Here is a 23,634-nt window from a genome sequence, read left to right on the forward strand (position 1 = left end):
AATAAGTTGATTTTGATAACTGAAATCTATGATAAATTGTAATGTCTTTTTTAAAAAAAACAACAGGTGCACAGTGTGTGTGTGTGTGTGAGAGACAAGAGACCATGCAATCCAGAGCTGGGTTGTGGAAAGAGATTTAGGATAGCCACTCCCAGGGTATATCCATATCCATTAGATTAAGATAGATAGATTTAGTCTGGCAAGATTCTGTCTATAGTGTTAACAACTAAAGAATTGAATTTGACTGGATTGTTTTTTGTCAGTCTTGAGCTAGGCCTGACAATCTGCTCAGTAGCAGTAGACGTTTGCTCAACTCATCCCCGTACCAACAAATATGAAATAAATATTTTTTCTTCACAATTTACATAAGAGAAAGTGATTTGACCAAATTATCCCTCTCTACCCTTTCTTTCAATACCTTGTCCCATATTTGTGGTTCATAATTCTGTTTTAGAAATTATACAATGGGTTAGGGAGTTAAGCTATTTTAGATGGTAGAGGTTACATGAATATAATAAATATACCTAAAGATGGGCCCACAGTTAGCACTTTTATACTTCCAGATCAACAATGTACGTTTGAGTTTGGACTTTTATTTGCATATACTATATTTACTTCTGAAAGTGTTTTTAGTAAATCAATTAGTCAGAAATACTAATTTCCCTAAATCTGCAGTTTTCAGAATATTTTCCTGGATGGTAAATTTTGAGGCAAGTTAGTGACCAATTTTATTGAATTTCCGTGAACTCTGGAAGTATTAGGGCAATAACTGAGGTTATAGTTAATTCTGAGCTCTTCCTCTCAGCAGACTACTTATTGAAGGAAAATTAGGAATTATGCGTTTTAGTTACTGTTTATTAATAATTGGATTTTCTAATGAAATATGAAACATGCAATGAAATGATTCAACCATCATTCTTTGAATAAATCTACAAAAGATATTTTCAGGTTTTTATGAAAAAATAATTAAACTAAAAAACTTTTCTATTTTTCTATTAAAACAATCTATAAATACCCACAAGGCTTAAATGTAGTACTTGCTAATTATAAAATAAAATCTGGTTTATATATGTGGGGTGCAATCAAGTGGAAGTTTATTACCAATTAGATCATGAAATAATAGAACTTGTAAATAATAGTACTTGTTCCCTAGTAAGCATGCTCCAATGCTGAATTTTTGTCTTCGTTCTAGTGGATATAAATTAGTAGCATTATTTAATGACTTTAGCCCTGGGTTTTTCTAGATTAGTGCAAATGTATATTATTTAATTGGGAGAAACAGATGTAAATTATTAAAAATGTGGTCACACACTTGCCTTTCAAAGCGTTCTGTGCCCAACTGTCTTTTGGTGATATCTAACTCAGATTCCAGTTGAGTAATTGTGTTTTTGATCTGTGAAAAATCTCGACTCTGGATAGCACTATAAAGGACAAAGTTGTCACTTAAACTGAAAGGATGTAACTAGTCAAATATAATAAAATAAAGAATAGGATTAGTTTTTCAAGAACAGCTTCCAATATATTTGATATAAAAATAGTTGGATAAGCATCCAGAAAGAAAACAGAAACAATTATATATTTGTGCTGTGTCAAAAGGCTTTAAATACCTGTGTTAAAATTTTCTAACTTTACTGAACAAAAACGTTTTCATAGTAAGGTAAAAATTGTTTTAAAAATTCTAATATATATTTTATTCCCTAGATAGATACTGTTTTGCCTAATATTTAGTTTCCCTAATTTCAAGTAACTTTTAAATAAACTATCTTCTACTCTAATAAAGGGCCTCCTAAAGAAGGTAAAAATTGGAAGATTAACAAAAGTATAACAGCAATTTTTAATCGAATGTTATTTGCACTGGTTACTCACATTTTGTTTTCTGCCAGAGTAAGTTGCTCTTTAAGAAGATGTATTTCAGAATCCTTCTCTTGACTTATCATCTGAGAGTGATACTCCTTTTCTCGATTGGATGTTAACAAAGTTTCCAAGTTTTTAATTGAGATTCTTTCATTGTGCAGTTGCTTTCTCAGAAGTTCTATTTCTGAGTGAGATGATTCCCATTCATTCTGAAGCTGAAAGCCAAAATAATGAATGTTCTCATTTTCTTTAATATGTAGTATATTACATATAGTAATATATATATATATCTGTAGTATATTAGTATAGTAATTGGTAGATTACACTGTAAATTAAAAATGAAATGCTCTCCCAACAGCTTTTTCAGCTTTTCTTCCTTACTATAAAAAGCTGTAGCCCTCTCTCTGCTAAGAACTTACAGTGATTTTCTCTAAAGTAATCTTTCTTAATGTGTAAAAATAAATGGGTTTTACTTATGATGTTAATTTAAAATTATACAAATTGTTGGGTTCTTGGTATCCTTTGAGTTGGCTGTTTTCCTGCAGACATCTCATCACAAAATGTAATATTGTAACATCACTGACACATGAAAGTGAATTTGCTGGTAGCTCATAGATAAGTAATTTGCCTTGTCAATTTGGAAGTGGTTTCCTTTCCAACCATTGTAAAAAAATGACACTGAACACTAATTATCACAAATCATGACATGGAGATATATGGTTTAAAAGTTAAGTCTTTTAAAGTTTTGATTTAAGCCTTTTCCTAATTTGATACTATTGTAAGATGTGATCTGAAGCTCCACAGAGTTCCAGTTTACATACCCACTAAGTTATGTAAACAGAATATAATCTATAATTTCCTTTTTATATACTGGACAATACTTTAGTCCTTAGTGAGGAATCTTATACTGTGGGACATTCTATCCCATACAAAATATATCAGAACCCTCTGAATAAATTTAGAGTATTTAAGATTGATTACCTATGAACCATATGGAGCTCCCACATCCATTTTAATAGCCCTCGGATTTCAATATCAACTACTAAAGTGGATGTCAAACTCAGAAGACTGGTAATACTTTCTCCAACTAACATGAACTATGACTCACTTTGTCAGATGCACAAAGTGACAGACAGACCAAACTTCACACAAAAAATTTAATGGTGACAGATTTGGCTTCAGGATTGCATCATTATCATGCTTGAAATGCGCAGAGATTCCCTAAAACCTTTTAAAATTAAGCATTACCCTATTGAACATGAAAACAATTCCCTGCCTTGGCTTAATCTAAAGTTCATTTGCAGGTATTTCTCTTTTTGAAATGAACCAGTCATAATTTTTACTCAGCTGAAGTATTTTATAAAATCTATATCAGGAGTTTTGAAAAAAAATATGAAAAATATTTAGCCCAAACAAACAGAAAAGATTGATAATTTAAAAAAATTCTCATTCATCCCACAAATTTTGTCATCCATCTTTCCCATAGCCCAAAAGAATGAATGATGGATTCATATACACCAAATCTATTATGAATGACAATATTTGATTGTTTTAAAGAAAAAAGACAAGTTTAAATTAAGTACCTCTCAAGAATCAGTGTAGAATGAGAAAACGTTAACAAGGTTCTAGAGTTGGGACGTCAATCATACAGTTACACATGCCTTTTTGACTTTTTAAAAAAAACTATATCTACAGAGATTCCTGTCTACAGATATGCTAAATCCATATCCAGGATTCAGTTTCTCAGATAAGCACAGATTGTATTTGCCTTTTCTTAGCAGCTTATATTCAGACTATATAGTGTACAATATATTCTTTGCTACACAACTGCCATGGCACCAGAGTTCATGAAAAACAGTAATATTTGGCAATGTTTTCTTCTGCTATCTTTGATGTTTAAAAATCAAACAAGCTCGCAAATAGAGGTATATTAGAACAGAAGACTACATTTGTCAAGTAGATGTATTCAGTGAACTCACAAGCACTGATAAGAGAGCAACATCTGTTGTTGTTTTCTAGCACCTGAAAAGTTATGCTTCCTATGATTTAGGAAATAACAAATAAGACTCTGCAAAGTTCAGATTTGAAGACTAAAAGGTGCTTCAGAATATGCAAGAGTAGGAATGGAATACATGTGAACAAATGCATAATATAATTGTAAATTGTAAATCATATGGCTGTGCTCTACTGAATCCTTGGACCACAGAGGAAAATTGACTCACACACTCACACACGCACACAGACCTCATTTGCAAGTATGGTATTTTACAAAATTCTTGTATTATCACTTTAACTTTCTTAACAGATCCTATGAATCAAGAGATATGAGAATATACTTCCTGTGATGGACAATTTCTAGTCCAGGTGACTCTAAGAAAAATCTGACATGTAAAGAATTTTCCATGAACAGCAAGAATTTAATTCAAGCATTAGGAAAATATGTATGAGTTTTCAGCTTTAATGTTCGCTCTCTATAAATCAAGCCGAAATTATTTTATACCTACTCTTTCTACTTCCTTTGTTGTGTTCTTTAGTTGCCGGCTTAATAACTCATTGCTAGTGTCCAGTTTAATGCACAGTTCCCGAGCAGAAGTCAAATCTGAGAGTATAGAAACCTTTTCCAGGTGGGCTTTCTCAAGTTTCTCCTCCATTTTCACCAGAGACTTACCTAAAGTAGAAATCTGTGACTTACAGGCTTTTTCAGATGCTAAATGCTGCCCCAAAAAAGAAAGGCCAATTAACATTTATATTATAAATAAACCAGTAAGAATATATTCAAGAAAAAAATAATTTTACTTAATAATAAGCATGTTTATCTAAATAAATAAGCTTCTGTTTTATGTTAGTTTTGGAATGTTCTACAGTCAATAAAAATAAAAGCAGTCTCTAAAAACACATCAACAAAAACTAAACATACCAAAATTTGTTTTCTTATGTTTTATATAGAATAGAATAGAACAGAACAGAACAGAACAGAACAGAACAGAACAGAACAGAACAGAACATAATTCTTTATTGCCAAGTGTGATTGGACACACAAGGAATTTATCTTTGGTGTATATGCTCTCAGTGTACATAAGGAGAATAAAATACATTCATCAAGAATAAAAAGATACAACACTTAGTGATAGTCAAGGTTACTAATAAGCTATCAAATTGTACTAGGAAACAAATAAAAACAATATAAATTGAAAGATACAAGCAACATGATTATAGTAATGTGGGAAGAGATAGATACTAGTAAGGAAGAATCTTAGTAAATTATTTGTCAGTGTTGTGGGAATTAGTTGTAAGCAGAGTGATAGCATTTGGGAAAAAACTCCTTGTGTCTAGTTGTTCTGGTGTGCAGTGCTCTATAGCATCATTTTGAGGGTAGAAGTTGAAACAATTTATGTCCAGGATGTGAGGGGTCTGTAGATATTTTCACAGCCCTCTTTTTGACTAGTGCAGTATACAGATCTTCAGTGAAAGGCAGGTTGGTAGCAATTGTTTTTTCTGGAGTTCTAATTATCCTCTGAAGTCTGTGTTTGTCTTGTTTGGTTGCAGAGCCAAACCAGACAGTTATGTATATATATAACTGTTAGGAGACTTTATAGCACTAGTAAATCAATCCAGAATTCCATGTGAAGTTCATTGCATACTGAAAGTATCATGTGGTATAAACTTCAGTGCAATTGTTTGTTACATCCACAAAGGGAAGTCTTGATAAAATAGAGAACCTTGTGAATCCTGATGAATTTGTAGACACCAAATGAAAATGATATATGTTATTCAGAATACAGTAAAACTGTTTCTTTCATAGAACACAAAAAGTTAAGAATTAATACATAAGGAATTATTTTTAAAAATATTACTTTTGGAGTGCAAATTCAGTTTTAGAGTCAAAAGAAGATTATTCAGTGAACAAACACATGCATATTATTTCCAAACAGCCAGACTAAGCATGGAAGATACTTTACAAAAGATGAATTCAGACTAAGTTGAAAGTCCATGATTCATAATTACTAGAGACAAATATTAATGCCTTTCCACTCCTATAATCCAATATATTAAACTTTCTTAAGAAAGACCAGAATGTTTTAAAGTCAAGTGAAGCAAATGGTCAATAACTTTCCCTTAAAATAAACATCCATTTTGAAAGTTCTTGCTACAATCTGATCATAAATGCAGAGTATCACAAGACAAAACATTCCTTTAACTCTTTACTCATGTGGGAGATGAAAAATAAGTGTTACAAACACCATTTTTAAAAATCTAAGACCTGTTCTACTAACTAGCCATTGAAAGAAAATGAAAGAGAGAGAGAGAGAGAGAGAGAAAGAGGGAAGGAGGGAAAGAAGGGCAGGCAAGCAGACAGAGCCTGGACAGATTATAAAAGGGAGCTTTTGAAACCTACTTGTCCAATTGCTATTTCATGCGATTCTGCTTGCTCTTTCAGTCTATGGTTCTCAGATTCTACACTGAGAAGTTCCATCTGGATGGAGTTATAATCTTTTTCCATTTGATGCAACTTTGATTCCCATCTGTCTGCCTGTTCACGGATCATGTGGAAGTTTTCCATAAGATCTTCATTATCTTTCTCCTAAAATACAAATTTTGATTTATTTTTGAGACTTACTTAATTTACCATTTGAAACTACTACAGGTAGTCCTCAACTTACAATAGTTTGTTTAGTGATTGTTTGAAGTTACAATGGCACTGAAAAAAGTGACTTATGACTATTTTTCATACTTATGTCCATTGTAGCATCCCCATGGTCACATGATTTACATTTGGAGGCTTGACAACTGGTTCATATTTATGATGGTTGCAGTGTCCTGGGATCATGTGATCATCTTTTGCAATCTTCTGATTAGCAAAGTGAATGGGAAGCCAGATTCACTTAACAACCATGTTATTAATTTAACAACTGCAGTGATTCACTTAAAAAATGTGGCAAGAAAAGTCATAAAAATGTGACAAAATTTACTTAAGAAATTTCTCACTTAGCAACATAAATTCTGAGCTTAATTGTGGTTGTAAATTGAGGAATATCTGTATAACATTTAATGGTACATTTATAGGCTTGCTATTGTGTACAAAATCCTGATATTAAAACAAGAGTGTCACACCCCCGGGGTGCTTGGATCTGGCCCATGGGGCCACCCTAGAAACATCAAAGGAGCGGTCTGTAGTGCCTCTGCCAGTGGAAATGGAGCTTGGGAGGGCCACACATGGCCCCCAAGCTCCATTTTCACTGGCTGAGTGCTTGGACAGATGTCCTTGACACGAGTGATGTCAAGCTAGCCACACCCACCCTGGCCCCACCCACCCAGCCCTTGAGGTGAAACACAACCCTGATGTGGCCCTCAATGAAATTGAGTTTGACACCCCTGCTTTTAAAACCTCCTTTAGATTAAAAGTTCATGCGAAGTAAGTGCATCACCTATGCATATATAGTTACAGGCTATTTATAATAAAACTGACTGATTAAAAATGCTTTTATCTATCTTACTCCACGGAGTTCAAGGTGGCATACAGCATTTTGTCCTCCAATTTTCTCCAGTACAAGAAGAGAGACTAGGTTAGTCTGAGAGAGTGAGTGGCCCCAAGTTACCAAGCAAGCTTCCATGGTTGGCAATAGACTGAATCTTCTCAGTGCTTGTTCAATACTTTGACTCTATACCATACTAGCACTCTCTTTTCCAAGGCAATTTTCCTTCACTACAGTTCACACTGCTCAAGGAGGCAGGTAAGGAATCAGTCTTTGGATAAATAACATTCTCCTCGCACAATACTGGATCCAATTTATCATATATAGACTTATATATAGTATAAATTTAAACATCTTAAGTAATCACAAGATAATCAATTAAGATCAATTAAAGCATTCAGGTCAATATTTCAGAAGTGTCAAAGCTAATCCATTGTCTGAGCACAATCACAGAAATTCAATGGACAGTCTTTAAATATTTTTAAAAGCCTGACAGGATTACTTTTTGCAGTCAGCTAGAACTTTTAATCATACAATAATAGCAATAGCACTTAGACTTATATACCACTTCACAGTGCTCCACAGCACTCTCTAAGCGGTGTATAGAATCAGCATATTGTCCCCAATAATCTGGGTACCCATTTTACTGCGCTCTCAGAAGGATGGAAAGCTGAGTCAAACTTGAGCCAGTCAGATCGAATCCCTGGTACTAATAAACACCGAATATCTAAAAAGTTATCAGCTAAGTCATTAGGAAGCTACAATAGTTAAGGCACTTTTTGTTGGCAAAATATAAATAATAGTTTTATATTAATTGCTAAAAATTTTATTCTAAATTGGCTGTTAAATTAAGATTTTTCTAAATGGGTCAGACTCAAGTAACTGGCCTCTTGTCAACACTTTATTTTTTGTTTTTCATTTGGGTATCTTAAATGTTGAGTCCTGTACCTACAGTATTTTGAATGTATACTATTGGTAAAATTAAATGTAATGTTAAAGGCAATATTATAGGTAATATCTCTTTGCAATGTGCATTATATTTATATTATTAATATTTTATACCATACTTTCAATTTATTTTCACAACTGGATTATATCTTTGAGACAACGTCTCTCCCTGGTTTTTAATATAACAAATTTGATTTTGATCCAATGTTTTTATTTGTATTGTATCTATTTATTGTTGGTTTTTTATCTGGCTGTGAACCGCCCTGAGTCCTTCGGGAGAAGGGCGGTATAGAAATTAAATAATAATAATAATAATAATAATAATAATAATAATAATAATAATAATAATAATAATTTTTATTATTATTATTATTATTATTAAAACAAATCATTGTATTCTTTTGATACCTAAATACTGCAAATTGTACACATACATATCGTACATACATACATACACACACACATATGTATGTGTGTGTATCTTTGTTTTATGTCATAAAAAATTATCTCTTCTATGGGCCTTGAAAACTGCATTTAAAAATTACTGTATGGTAATCAGATCAAATCAAAACTTTTATTACAGCCCTACGCAGCACAGTATAATTCATTGGCCTGTATTAATAAATCTTTTAAAATTGTAATAAAATTTCATAAAACACACTATTATTGTAACTGCAGTACAAATAGCTATGATAATCACCAACATTGGGTCTATACTTCAAGCATAGGTAGGATTGATACTAAAAATAATAGCAAAAATTGGGCACTCTAGAAAAATATGTCAGATAAAAGCAGTGACAAATAGATATTGTGCTCTCTACCAGGGTAGATCTTTAAAATGGAATAAATATCTTCCTGTGATCAATTATTTATAAGATAAGATTTATATTTGATTATATCCATGTAAGTAACAATTTTGGAAACAATAAAGTTTGCTTTAAAGACTTAATGGTAAGGTAGACAATATTCTAAAATACTCAAAATACTATTTAGTTAATTGTACAGGTAAGTCCATAGTAGCATAGTCTGAACTGGGAACAATTAAGCATGGTGCAGCAGAAGTTTAATTTTTTTTCCTTGGTGTTTTACTCTTCCCATTGCATATGGAGCTTTTAAGAAAAAATCCTGTTTAACAACTAAGTTTTGTTCTTTTTCAAGCTGTCCCTGCATGGACTATTGTATATCTAGGAGGCGGTATTAGCTTTCCCTCTTTATGTGGACAGTGATTGGGCTGCTGTGTATTTACAATTAAGAAATTGGATCTGGACAACATGCAATTTGCATATCTAGTTTCCTAAAAGAGAAAGATTTAGCCAAAGGGAGAAGGCAGTTACAACTTCCTGCTGCACTTAAAAGCTTTTCCTTGAAACTTTTTTCAGTAGCCATTTCCCAGTAATATATTTCAAGGAAAAGTTAGAGAAAAATCACTTGCAAGTGAGAATGAAACTGAGGAAGAATAAAGCAGCTCCTTCTCATCTGACAAATCTCTCTTCAAAATTCTGTTCTTTATATTAGCATTTTAAGGGAAACATGGAAGTAGAAATCTCATATTTATCTTGCAGTATATAGTTTTGCTCGAAAGAAGAGATCCTGAAGTAACTGTGCTTTCTATAAGCAAGAGCTCTAAAGCAGAGATGGACAACCTTTTGATAATCAAAAGCTGCACAGTGTGTAGGGCCATACAGTACATATCACATATGTGAGGAAGGTCAGGTTTTTTGTAGAGTTTCCTTCCTTTTAATGTGCTACGGCAGTTGTTACACGATGGCTTTCATGTGTTCTTTCATCTCAAACTGACAGGAAATTCTTCACTCAATTATCAATAATCAGATAATTATCAGCAATTAAAGGAGTCTCTGGAGGTTTTAAAAAAGGGGATGGGGGTCAAATTGCCTATGCCCATTGTAAGCACCAACCATTCAAAGAAAGAGACATCTTGAAACTGCCTATTGTGGCAGGAAGCCTTGTACTAAGCCTTTTTATAGTGGTATCTTTTCAAAGTATATACTTACTTTAGAGTTCAGTAAAGACTTCAACCTTTGAAAATCTTCAGTTTTCAACTTCATATCATCAAGATCATTCTGACATTTACTGAGTTTCTCAAATAAAAGCTGTCAAACAAATACGAAGCATTATTTCTTATCTCTAATTTATTTGTATTTTGGATATGATTTGATATTTAAACACATTAATAAGTTGTATTGGTACATATAAAAAGAGAAATAAGTTTAAATTGAGAAAATGTATTTCAATAGTGTCATCCTTTATGCAATAAAAGTTGAGCAGCTATAGTGGACACAGCCCTCACCCTAGATAAATGGGCCTGCGGAGAGATCGGATAGCAGAAACTTTTCTAAGACATACTGTACAAATGAACAGATAATCCAATGTGCATTCCACTATGAGAATGTTGCTAAGACCTTTCTTGTCTGTCTATAGTTCATAAACAATCACTCCAATTATTGATTTTGTTTCTTAAATGCACAAGTTTATTCTTGGCAAAACACAAAGTTCTTTGACACTAAATGAAGTAATGGGCAACTCTCTAATGGTCTTATGGAAGCCAAAATATTAATTAAAATGAAAACTAGAAACAACCTTGGATAGAAACGATATACCTGGGAATAATAAGCTATAATTAATGATTGAGACCTATTAGTTTATTTTCATGATAGGCCATAGTAACTGCCAGCAAAAAGCTATTTTCAGTGTAGCAGCTGCAAATTTAAGATAGCTAAAGGTTCAAATGGTCTGCTAATTATTGCTAACAGAACACTCAGATTCCATGAAGGAAGCATCACTAACTATGTAAACATAATTGAATCACTTAAAAAAAGGGATAAAATATTGAAAAAAAGATAAAATATTGAATTTTTGCTCAGCTGAAGTATGGAAGTTAGAACTTCAAGGAAGAGGATGGTAAGCTTATGGAATAAGAAGATAAAAACATACAAAGTTCAAGGAACAGGGTGATTGACAGCCTTGCAGCAAAATGAAAAACAAACCACTTTGTTATGACTTCTATAGTACTGCCTTCCTAAATTTTGGTAACTTTTAATTAACACAAATGGAATATGTAAAGCACAGCCTGCACCAATGAAATGATTTCTGAGGATCAGAAGGCATAGTATTTATTCCAGCAAAAAAGTTGTTAAGCAAATGTAAGCCACAAATCTTTAATTCATGCATTCTTTTTGGTGTTCAAGAGAGATAGACCACAAGAATATCCTCCATTCTTTAGGATGCATTTATTCCACATATCGAAGATGAAAATGAAGTACAAGATTTAATTCCCTCTTGCTTCAATTAAAAAGAGCATATATAGAGTATAAATAATCTCTTGGAGAAGAAAGCTACTACTTCAGCTTACAAAATTAAAGATGATCTGATGAAGCAGAATTCTAAGGTTTAAGCTGAACATATTATAGTGGAAACCCAATGATATATATTTATTTACAGCTTTTATTGTTTTAAATCCCACTTTTGTCCTGGGATTCAAAAATAGATACGTATAGAGTATTTCTTCCAATTTTTCCTCACAACGAAAACCCTATGAATTTAAAAATGGCTTAAAATTATCCATTGATTTTGTATGATTGATGATGGACTTGAATTCATTTACCATTTTGGATAAAGATTGGCAAATAGTGGCTAAGGAACTAGGCTAGAAACCAGGAGGCCGTGAATTCTAGTCCTTCTTTCTGCATGAAATTGAACTGGGTAATTTTAGGGCAGTCACTCTCTCAACCCAACCAACCCATCTCAGAGAATTGTTGTTGTGGAGAAAACAGGAGGTGAGGAGCATAAATATGTATGCTGCCTTGACATAAAAAGGCAGAATAAAATAAAATAAAATCTTTCCATCTCTTAGTAGATGTCCAAGGCTAGTTTCATTTTCAAAAGAAGTTGAAAATGGGATTTCATCATACTTATTTAGATAGCATGCAGTTTTTAGCTTTATAATTATTAACAATGCAATTTGAGGAAAACACAGGTGGTTGTTGCTTAACAACACAACTGGTAGCAGAATCTCAGTCATTGAGTGAAATGATCAAATGAGAGATCACATGACTGTCCACTTGATTGCTGTGCTCAATGATCACAACCCTGGCACTCCCACTTGCACTTATTAAACAATTGTGAAGTTAGTTAAGCAAATGAAGTCCCAGATAAGGAATGCAGAGTACATCAGTAGGGGTGAAGACCCTGGAAGGCTCCACTCAAGAGCTGAAAATCCTCCCTGTTAATCCAAGCAGCATTTTCAGCCTTTGAAGGAGAGATACTTGTGTGCATCCTATACCAGGCCCCCCAGAGCTCTCTTTCATCCTCCATATGCCTTACTGCACTGCCTTTCCTCTCAGAAGCTAAAAATCCTTTCTGCCGAAATCCAAGCAGGATTTTCAGCCCTTGAGTGAGAACCTCACACACAACCTCCATCAGGCCTCCCCTACCTGCTTAAGGCACCCCGTGCTCCTTGCCTTACTACTCTCTACTCAGGAGCTGAAAATCCTCTTGGATTTCTGCTCCCTCTCGCCTCTAGGGGCTGGCTGAAAGAAATAAGCAGGATTTAAGGTCCATCTGCTGTCCTCCATGCATGGAAAGGGACACCTTCATCAGCGTGCAGGAACAGAGCTCAGATCTAAACTCAGATTTTTCATCCCACCAAAAGAGCTCAGCTCCCCTTAGCAGACAGCCTCTTAAGCCAGTTCCAGAGATGGAAGGGAGTCCTCTCACTAGGCAGAAACAGCCTGCAAACTTCCCTGTGGGATTTTTTCTGCAGAGAAGATTGCAAATGGTCATATGATCATGAGGTGCTTGACAATTGTCATAAGTGGGAACAGATTGCCAAGCACCCAGATTGTGATCACATGACTGCAGGGAGAGTTTAATACTTTACAACAGCTGGAAATACTTTACTTTTCTAGGCTGCTGTATCTTTGAATGGTCATTAAATGTATAAATGTATAAGAACCTAGATAGAATTCATTCACATAAATGTATATGTATAATTATGCATTTGTTTATACTTAAATCATTTAGACAGAGAAAAAAGTTTGCTAGAAAGTTCTTAATGTATATCCAACTACTGATTTTCAAAACTGCAACTTTGCTGGAAAAAAATGATCCAATAAATTATAGATAACTCTGATAGAAATATAAATTAAAGAATTACACAAATGTAAATGTTTAGAAATTTACTAAATAGGATTTGAATAGGGATTTAATGGAAGGATAGAGAGATGATGGAACAGAGAATATAATGGCAATCAGCAAGCATATGTTGTTAATATTTTATATAAAAGACTGAAATTTTTAAAAGCAAAATGGACTTATGGAAAGTTACAAAGAACCAACACTGGATGGAACCAATGGAGGAGCTGGCACCTGGATCTGATGAAAGCTGGGAAGTATGGAAATCATTGAATAGACTGTGCATGGGTACAACAAGATCCAGAAATACTCTGAACAATGGGGGCTATCTGGTGGCCTCAGCCCTTTGCAATTGTGGTGACATGCAGACAATAACATATATGTATATCTGTCCTTTGTGTCCTGATCAGTGCTCACTTGGGGACCTCATGGCAGTGAGACCGAACACAATTAATGTGGCTAGTTTCTGGCCAAGATTTAACTTGTATTGTTTAACTTGTATATATTTTAATATTGCATTTGATATTTTATATTGTATAATGTGCCTTATTTTCATTGTGATGCTTCTGACACAAATGAACAAACAGACCTTTTACCTGATTTTCCTGCTTAAAGTCACAAAGTTGTTCCTTTAGTTTTGAATTTTCCCTAGTTAATATATCTTTCTCTCTGCTAGTCTGATTAAGTTCACTATTAACATCATCTAACATTTGGTGTAGTCTGCCAATATCTTGTTCATACTTGCATAATGCTTCAGTAGAATGCCTATGTAACAATTAAAAAAACACAAAATTTTCACATAAAGTATTAGCAAAAAAGAACTGACGTACAATCTCTTCATAATACCAATTCTACATGGATAAGAATATAACAACTGTGAATACAATGTCACACTTCTTCCATAATAGAAAGACTATAATTTAAAACAATTGTTTAAAACTGGTTTCTATTTACAATTTTTAAAACCATGACACTTCAAATCCTTCTCTATACTGAGGAATCAAAAATTACTTGCAGATGAAAATATAGAATAAATGAAGTTATTAAATAATAATTCTAGCATTACACGTTGAGCTAATCCAAACATTTAAGTGGAAAATCTAAATTTAGAATTCTGAATCTTACTTTGAGGAATGTTCCATGTCAGAAAGAATGCCTTTCAGATCTGAAATTGTCTTCTCCTTGAAAATAAATAGTAAAAAGAGATGCATGAAATAAACAAAAATCCAGATGTTTCTTTTAATTAAAACATATTTTCATAAAATTTATAAGACTAAGAGTGCAATAACATGTAGATTTACACAGCACATATTTTTCCACAATTATGGACTTAATATGTTAGAATCATATGTAGCTGATTTGAAAAGAAAAGAAAAAAATTATTTCAAACAGAACCAGATTCAAGAAGTACTGTCATTTACAATTCAGCAAAACATGACATTTATCACAGTTAGCTGCCATGTCCAGTCTTTTAAAAAAATAATGTAGAAAGGGGAAATCTGGATGAACATCTTATCACAGAGAGGTTTTTAATTGTTCATCTTTGATATAGTCCCAAACAAATCAAAACCTTGGATCTTTATTTTTCCACTATTTATAATAGTTCAAGTTGAACAGAAAAAATCTTCGAATTCAATTTTCCTGTCCTCTAAATTGTTTAGCACTACAGAATGTCATCTGAAGTCATTCTAAGTTAAATCATTGCCAAAAAACATATTTGTTTAGGTCATGGAAGGGACTCACATAAGTACTCCCACAAGGAACAATCTTTATCTATCTAATTTGTTCAAAGAACAATTCCCAATAATTGTTGATGAGATATAACCGAACTCTATATGCACATGGGATAAGCCCAGTATGTATTTCAAGCGCCAAAATTAAAGTCATAAGCAAAGTTATTTGGGAGTCATTCATACATAAATTATCAGTTATTATTTTGTAGAAATACAACATATACCAGAAATACTATTAAATGATACAAATTAATACATAGATATTGTAAAACTTAAATGGTTTGGATATTGTTAGATTGACTTAACAGATATCAGCAATTTTAGTACTTTTTTTTTAAAAAAAACCCAAAGTTAGAAACAAAATCTGAAACAGTGTTTTGGTGTCAGTTTTGCATCCAGACAGAAAATACACCCACATGAACTAATTATTAGAATATTATATTAAGAGAATCCTGCAACTCTGAAAGCACATTTCTCCTCTGTCACCTCACAAACCTAAGAAATTAGGAAGGGAGCCTTCTGAGACGTTTGCTGTGCCCATATTCCTTCTGCTAGCTAAACTGCTTTTATCTGGCCACTCTCCTGGCTGTGCATTTTCTCATTGTCTCCTAAGGTCATTCCATCATACCATTACACTTTGTCAAATTCACATAATTAGCAATATATTTTCCTGATTAAACAAAAAAAGTTTACAAAAAGGAACATTCCATGGAATGCTCCATGCCAAAAGTGAGACATATGTGTTTCAGGTTTTTTGACTCATATATAGAGTGAAACAGGGTTGCTATGTTTCAGATACAAACTGAAACACAGTTGTTCTGATAGAAATGGTTTGGATGAATGTCAGTTCAGGAGAGGCTTCCTTGTGACAACATATAAAAGTATCAGCTAAAGGGTTGCAGGTGATGAAGAAAAGGTTATATACCGTGAATATTGAAGGGTTAAGTGGATTAGTGGGATATACTGAACTGGGCATCAACTGAGAGTGACTGGAAGAAAAGTCCTGAAAAGATTGGGCACCAATAATCCAGTGGGATATACAGTACTGTGATATTAATGTTTGTTGAGCATCGGTAAAGGAGAGAGAGAAGAACTGCACGTTAAGAAGTACATCAACAACATTAAGGTCATCTGAAGAAAGAAGTGGAGGGAAATGACATTGGCCTTGTCCTATTCACTCTGCAAAATCTTTCCAGATTTTGTTTCATCTGGAACCTTAAACAGCCAAAACATTGTTTTGTTTCTGTTGAATAGCAGATAACTGGAAATAGATTGGCAGGACATGCAGAAGGTGATTTTTTTTTCACCTGGAACAAAATCTGAGTTCCATTTGGTGCACAGCCACTGAGAACACCTAAATTTAGAATAATTTGTAGCACTTCCTGTTGGCTCCGCTTTGTTGATGGTGGTCTTTTTTAGACCACTAACCCCGTAGTCTGTAGAGCTGCCAGGACAGCATCAATCAGCTGTCCGGCAGCTTGAAAATCTCCCCCTCGGGCAAAGAGGGAGAGATGAGCATTCGGGCTGAAGTTGAGCCACCCAGAGAAGCCCCAGAAAAGTTTCTGGAGGCTTGAGGGGAGTGCTCCTTCAAAAGCCTGAAAGAAGCTCCGGACTCGGAGGGCATCTGCCTTTTGGCAGAAAAAAACGTAGCATCCAATCTCCGTGGCAGAAATGGATTTGTGATGGATTGTAATGCGGATAGAGCAGAAACTGGAGTTCTAGCAGTTGTTTGTAAGAAGATTGCAAGCCCCTAATAGAGGATACATTTGTTGCGAAGATAGGAGAGAAGAAAGCAAATGGCGTTTTGTGGAATGCAAGCAAATGGTGATTTGTGTATTGGAAACGAAAGTTAAGGAAATGCTTATTAACAGCCAGTGTGGAACCAGGAGATATACAAGAAGATACTGACTAAATGGAAGAAATGAGAATTTTATGATTTATATTTTTTCTTCTTCTTTGGGATTATAGTGATTTAGAAGAAAAGTTTTTTGAATCTTTCCTTTTTAACCCCTTTTTGTCCCCTGTTACTGGGTAGGTTATATATTTTAAAAAATGGCTTTTAAGCAAATAGTACCAAAAGCCACTAAAAAGTTTGAAATTTCTTCAGTTCAGATACGAAAATTAAAAGAAGACATCAAAGAGGAATTAAGAAATTTTTTACAGGAGTTTCTGGAGACTCATTTTTCAGAAATAGATCAAAAATTTGATGAAATAGAGAAAGAGATGTTGGATTTTAAGGAAGTGGTGGAAGAGCAGAAGAAGGAAATGAAAATGGTAAAGGATGCGATTTCGCAAATATTAAGGTCTTGTATTCAGATGGAGGATAGTTTGGAAGAACTTAATAAAGTTAATTTAGAGTTGCAAAGGAAAATAGAGGAAATTCAAAAGAATCAAAACAATTGGAACAGATAATAAGATGGAAGATATACAGGCAAAGGTAAATAGGGCAGATGAAGAAAGAGTAATATTACAATACAGATTAATGGAATATGCCATAAGGGTGAGGGGGTTGAAGGAAAGTAGGAAGGAAAATTTAAAAGAGATTTTTACGCAAACTTTTGCTCAGATAAAGGGTGTGGAGCCGAAGACTTTGAGATTAATATTGAAAGAATTTATCGTATTAATTCTTGGTGGGCAAGAGGGGGGAAATATGATACATGGATTGGTTATTAATGTACAGTAATGATTGAAGATATTAAATTAAAATTTGAAATGATATTGGGGCTAGTCGACTGCCATTTCAGAAAGAAAGGGAGAGAGGAGTAGAAGGAGGGAAGAAAGTAGGTAGGAAAGAGTTAAGGAGGAGGACGGGAATAAGAAGGTTAGAAAGGGTGGAAGAAGGGTAGAGTGGAGAAGGAGGTAGTAAAGTGAAAGAGATGAAGGCGGGGAAAGTAGTAGAGGGTAGAGGGAGGTTGTGAAGAAAGGAAGTGGCAATCGGGCAGTCCCGAATCAGCAATAAATAAAAATTAATGATTAATGATGGATAACAGATTGTACATAAATATGATGTTGGAAAATGGAAATAAAATTTTTTATATAGAATAATTTGTAGCCTTGGAAGTTGTAATATATGAAGATTTTAGGTATTTTTAACTACAGAGATTATAATTTTAAACTAATCTTCAAATTTTGGATGATTTCTAATAATACAAGAACTAAATAAATAAATAAATAAATAACCAGTTTTATTTTACATTTACTGAGTATAAATAGTATTATACCATGTGTTGCATAGAAACTAAAAATTCCTGGCCATAAGAATGGCTATTTTTAAAATATGAGAAAAAAAATATGTTAAGAAAAGGTATACCGTTTTAATACAGCCTGAATAATAATGTTCTGGGATCTAAGACAATTTTTAAATGTGTATATAATTTACATATAAACATAAATTTTATCAACAATCCTAAAAATCAGCAATAATCAGAATGTGAATTCCTAAACTTGTGTATTAAATCAGTTTTCAAATTTTCAATTTCTATTATCACTGTGTTGACACAATACTCATACAGTTTTAAAAAAATGAGTTAAATGTTTTATTTTGATCTATTGATGATATAAGCTTTGAAAACAGTTTCCTAAAAATAAAGTTCTTTTGATAATTCACAAAACTATGAACATACAAAAAAAATTAATCAATAAATATTTAAACGTACTTTAATGGCCAAACTTTCTTCAAATGTAAGAATTTTTTCTCTTTTATCTTCTAGAAGATCTTGTAAAGAATCCTTTTCTGCCTCCAACTCATTTATTGTATCATTAAGAGTACAAATATGACCTTGTTGCTCCAGGCTTTCTTTTGAAAGTTGTTCTGAAAACAAAATAATAAACCAATTTATTTATCAATTTAATATACAGGCTGATCAAACAAAGCTCAGAAGCATACATTTCACCTGGCCAGGGTGAGGTGGGGGACATCAAGATGGTTTCTGCGCATGTAATAAAAGAATTCAATCACATGGTTGCCATTTTGAATTTTTTGACATTTCCCATTCCCCTAAGAATGCTTCTGTATGAAACCAAAATTTTTGTGTGGAAGCTATGGTTTGGTAGTACAGGCAGTCCTCAATTTATGACTCTTCATTCAGCAACTGTTTGAAATTACAATTATAACCTGTGCTCAAAGTTACAGGCAATAAAGCACCCCCCCTCCATCGTCACACAATCAAAATTCAGGCACTTGGCAGTCCACCCTTATTTACCACTGCAAATACAAGTCCCCTCTATCTATCTCCTATACCAATCTATGCATAACCCTATGCCGTTTCAGCCAGCTGCCACTATCCTCAGATCTCTACTTCAGCCCTTGCAGCACCTTTGCCACTGAGAAGTGCTGCATCAAGACCCACACCCTTGGCCTTTGCCATCTCACACTGTTCTCAAGCTGTGCATCCCATTAGCTGCATGTGCCATACCTTCCTTAAGCTAGCTTCATGTTCTTTCCCCAAGCAATGTCACATTCCTTTTGCAAGCTGGCCTGTTTCTTCTGCAAGATAGTATCCCATTCTCACAATTCTTTAGAAACCTTTTTGTTTTCCCCAGGTCTTGCAAGAATGAGACATCAATCTGAGAATGGCAGGAGACCCATTTTTGTGCATGATTTGGAGAATGAGGCTTCTGAAACATTGAGCTTTCTAAAACATCATTCAGTATGTTCTCTAAGCCCAATTCAAAATGCTGGTTATCATTTATATACTTCTGGTTCAGTCTTTCTAAGGAGCTGCTGGCTGTTATATATTTCTGATTTCCATAAAAGTAAATTTGTTCTCAAAAGGCTTGTGAATTCTTTCCCACTAGCCATCTTGCAGCAAATAAATACTTTGTTTACACGTTTAAACCAGAAAGAACAACTGACAGAGATTGGTTACTTCCCATTAACATTTTCATAGCATCATCTAGATTTATTTGACCATTCTTGTGCTAGATTATGAATACAAACTTTGTAATATCACTGGATGATGCTATTAAGTCACTAATTGGCCATTGACATGTTACTAAATTAAAACAATTTGGTAGAAACATGTATCAAATATCCTTAATGCTTAAGAAGGTAAAAAGTACATATGATCCAGCATGGATCTTGCAGTGACCACACTTGTCTGCCAGTTTGATGGAGCCTTCTGGTAGGCCACGCTAGATGAACTATACAGACAGCAGAGCCACAGACACTGTTAGTCAAATGGGAAAACAAGATGATAGAAAGCATGCATTTGTTGCCATGGTAATGACAATACTTCCTTCTCTTCAGCAAAATAAAATATTGTTAATCTCTTCTTTACCAAAACCCACACCTTAATCAAACTACAGATGTTGCTGAATTTCAATCCCAGCAGTCCAAACAACAGAAGCTGGGTTTTGGCAGGATCTACTGGAAAATCTATAGGCAATTATTCATAAACTACCAGGCATTAGTGAACTGATTGGAGGATTATTTCAGAGCTGTTTAACGAGAGAAGAACAGAAATCTAAACTTAAGAAAAGATGGCAATGGCTCAGAAGATGATTTAACTCTTTGCCCAAAAAAAATCAGAAAATTGTCATAGAAACAATTAGCAATTTAGAACACCTGGAATATCCAATTTATATGCAAATTATTGATATTGCTATTACCAAATAGAAGGAAATATTAAAGAAATATCTTTTTAAAAAAATTACATGAAAATTACTATTCAAATAGACACACTTCTTAGAATCTACTGTGAGAAACATTCAGTCTAAACATACAATATATGACATCTCCAAAATCATGAGTCAAAAGGTAAAATAACCTTCCTCAACTTGGACTATTGAGTTGCAATAACATTACAATCCCAGAATTCCCAGCCAGCTTTCTCATGCTGAGAATTCTGACTAGGGATTCTGTAACTGTTTTGAATACCGTAAGACTAATCTAAATCAATTGAAATTTGCTTTTGTGGTTGCAAATTTTATCATCACTAAATCAATCTGTCAGAATAGAGCTGGAAGGGACCTTGGAGGTCTTCTAGTTCAACCCCCTGCTCAAGCATTTTAGATAGGTGGCTGTCCAGTGATGAAGTTCCTACAACTTCTGAAGGCAAGCTGTTCCACTGGTTAATTGTCCTCATTATTAGGAAGTTTCTCAATTCCAGGTCGCTTCTCTTCTTGATTAGTTTCCAACTAATTTTGCCTTCTGGTGCTTTGGAAGTAAGTTGACACCTTCTTTATAGCAGTCCCTCAAATACTAGAATAGTGCTATCATCTCACCCCTAGTCCTTCTTTTCTGTAGACTGGCCATACCCAATTCCTGCAACTGTTCATGTGTTTTTGTTTCCAGGCCTTTTAATCATCTTAATTGCTCTTCTTTGCACTTTTTCCAAAGTCTCAACATCTTTTTTGTAATGTGGTACCCAAAATTGGCTGCAGTGTATATGCAGTATAAATGTATCTGCATTCTACCTACCTCTTATCCACTTTTCCTAGAAGTTCTTAAATGAATATCTAACTGTTAAGTGAAAAAACATATTTTATAAGGACATATTATAAATAAGTTGTTTTGGCAACCACTTTTGGCTAAAATGTGGGAACAAATAACTAAATAACTAAATAATAAAAATCACAGCACTTTTACAGTAAAAAGTAGCTCTATTGAAAAGTGTCTCCCCTTACCATAGAAAATCATAAAAGAAATACGAAAAACAAGTATTTATTATTTTAATAAAATTGTATTTATTTAGTTTTTACACCACTAATTTGATTTTTTTAAGAAAAGTAATATGACATGAGATGACACAAGGAAAGGGCAGCAGCACATGTCATTAGGTTAATAGCTGATTATGTAAGCTTTCTGGTGTTTTCATCAATAGAATCTAAGCAGCTAACAAAAATTACTATATAACAGCTGCAACAAAATAATAAATCTCAACAAAATATATAAACATAATCTAACATTTAATAACAGTAATAACAACAACCATCATACATCTCCAAGGAGAATTGGAGACTGCCTGGTAGTTGCCCAACACAGCTGAATCCAAGGCCAGCTCCTTGTGGATTTGGCACCTCTAACTCCCATTCAGTCTTCCACCACGGCCTGGAGCTAACTTTCTCCCTGATCACTTACACTAGTCAGATGGAGCAAGAACCAAGCCCACCAATGACAGAGCTCACCTCACCAATGATTGTCAACTTCCTCAGGATCATTTTTTTCCCAGGTGACAACATAAGATATTGCCCCATCAATTCTTTGGACTTTACCCAGATTGCTTCCTACTTCAAATGAGAGTGATTAAGATGATCAACTAACATATTTCAGTAGCAACTTAATAATTCTTTAACAAGGTTTTAATAATATGCTGAATGCTTTATGATGGTTATTATTAATTTACTGTGTTTAAGTGTTTGATGTCTTATTCTTTTTATTGTGAGGCATTTCTGTACCATATTTTGGTATAAAATCCAACTATACAAAGAATCAATAAAAGAGTTATTTCAAGGGTTTGAAAGCAAAATTCTTAGTAAATGAATTTGCAATTCATATATAATAAAACTGACATGTTTAAAGCTAAAAATGAGTTTTTATTTAAAGATATTATTTAAACATACCCATTTTTTCATCCAAACACATAATTTTCTCTTGAATAAGTTGTAATTCATGTTTTTTCTTTGAAAGTTGTCGTTCTGCCTCTGTAAAGTTATGTTCTATCTTTTCATTCAGTATGCTGAAAATTAACAATAAGGCATTTAAATTAATCTTTGTACCCACATGAGCAGTACCCATAAAAACCTTAATGATATTAACTACATCATTGCTTACAACAGAATAAATAGTTTCAGACATAAGATACTTTAGTGGTTTACAATACAATTTGGACATTACTGTTGTAAAGTATTAATAATAGATTCAGGCTTTTTACCAGAATGGTGACTGGATGATGCTATAAACTGATAGTATATATTGCCAGAAATGTCTAAAAAAGGGAGTCATCCTTGACATTCAGGTCAGGCACCTATATATTTAGAACTACAGTATAAAATGAACTCCTGCAATTAACAAAATGTAAAATATATACATTATCACATTTTCAGATTAGAAAAAAAATTAAGTGAAGAACTGCTTGCATCTAGGCCTAAATTAAATGAATAACATACTTACATAATTGTTTCAATCTATTTTCCTTACCTTAGTGAAGCGTTAGCTGCTTTCTGTCTGTTAAGTTCACTTTCAGAATCTGCTGCCCTTCTTGCCAATATTTTCATCTCCCTTTCTATAGACTCAATAGCATCCTTCAACAGTGCTATTTTCGATATTTGTTCTAATCGTTCATTGTCAAGCTGATAAAGAATCATTAAGAATTACATACATACATTTTCATCTGATTATTTCAATAAGCTACAGAAGGAAAAGTCTTTTTCTAGAGTAACAAACTAATTTCTTCTAAAAGCAATCCTCATCAAAATTGGAGTATGCTTTTATGATAAGCATAGGGGACTAATATTTATTTTAGAAAAAGGCC

The 23,634-nt window shown here is 33.6% G+C and overlaps 1 protein-coding gene across 4 annotated transcripts in view; it reads right to left on the bottom strand.

The window, feature by feature from the left end:
* Positions 1 to 23,634, bottom strand: part of TSGA10 (testis specific 10) — a 45,987-nt gene that overhangs the window by 8,371 nt on the left and 13,982 nt on the right. For all 4 annotated transcript variants that reach the window (XM_058184910.1, XM_058184913.1, XM_058184912.1 and 1 more), the window contains 10 exons: positions 23,301 to 23,452; positions 22,724 to 22,839; positions 18,817 to 18,971; positions 14,553 to 14,608; positions 14,024 to 14,192; positions 10,289 to 10,387; positions 6,251 to 6,436; positions 4,359 to 4,568; positions 1,867 to 2,069; positions 1,317 to 1,421 (listed from right to left, as the gene is read on the bottom strand). In XM_058184910.1, coding sequence (XP_058040893.1) covers positions 1,317 to 1,421; positions 1,867 to 2,069; positions 4,359 to 4,568; positions 6,251 to 6,436; positions 10,289 to 10,387; positions 14,024 to 14,192; positions 14,553 to 14,608; positions 18,817 to 18,971; positions 22,724 to 22,839; positions 23,301 to 23,452 — 1,451 coding nt within the window. The remainder of the gene's footprint in view (positions 1 to 1,316; positions 1,422 to 1,866; positions 2,070 to 4,358; positions 4,569 to 6,250; positions 6,437 to 10,288; positions 10,388 to 14,023; positions 14,193 to 14,552; positions 14,609 to 18,816; positions 18,972 to 22,723; positions 22,840 to 23,300; positions 23,453 to 23,634) is intronic.

The sequence above is a fragment of the Ahaetulla prasina genome, chromosome 5 (genome assembly GCF_028640845.1).
Source record: "Ahaetulla prasina isolate Xishuangbanna chromosome 5, ASM2864084v1, whole genome shotgun sequence".
Lineage (NCBI taxonomy): Eukaryota > Metazoa > Chordata > Lepidosauria > Squamata > Colubridae > Ahaetulla > Ahaetulla prasina.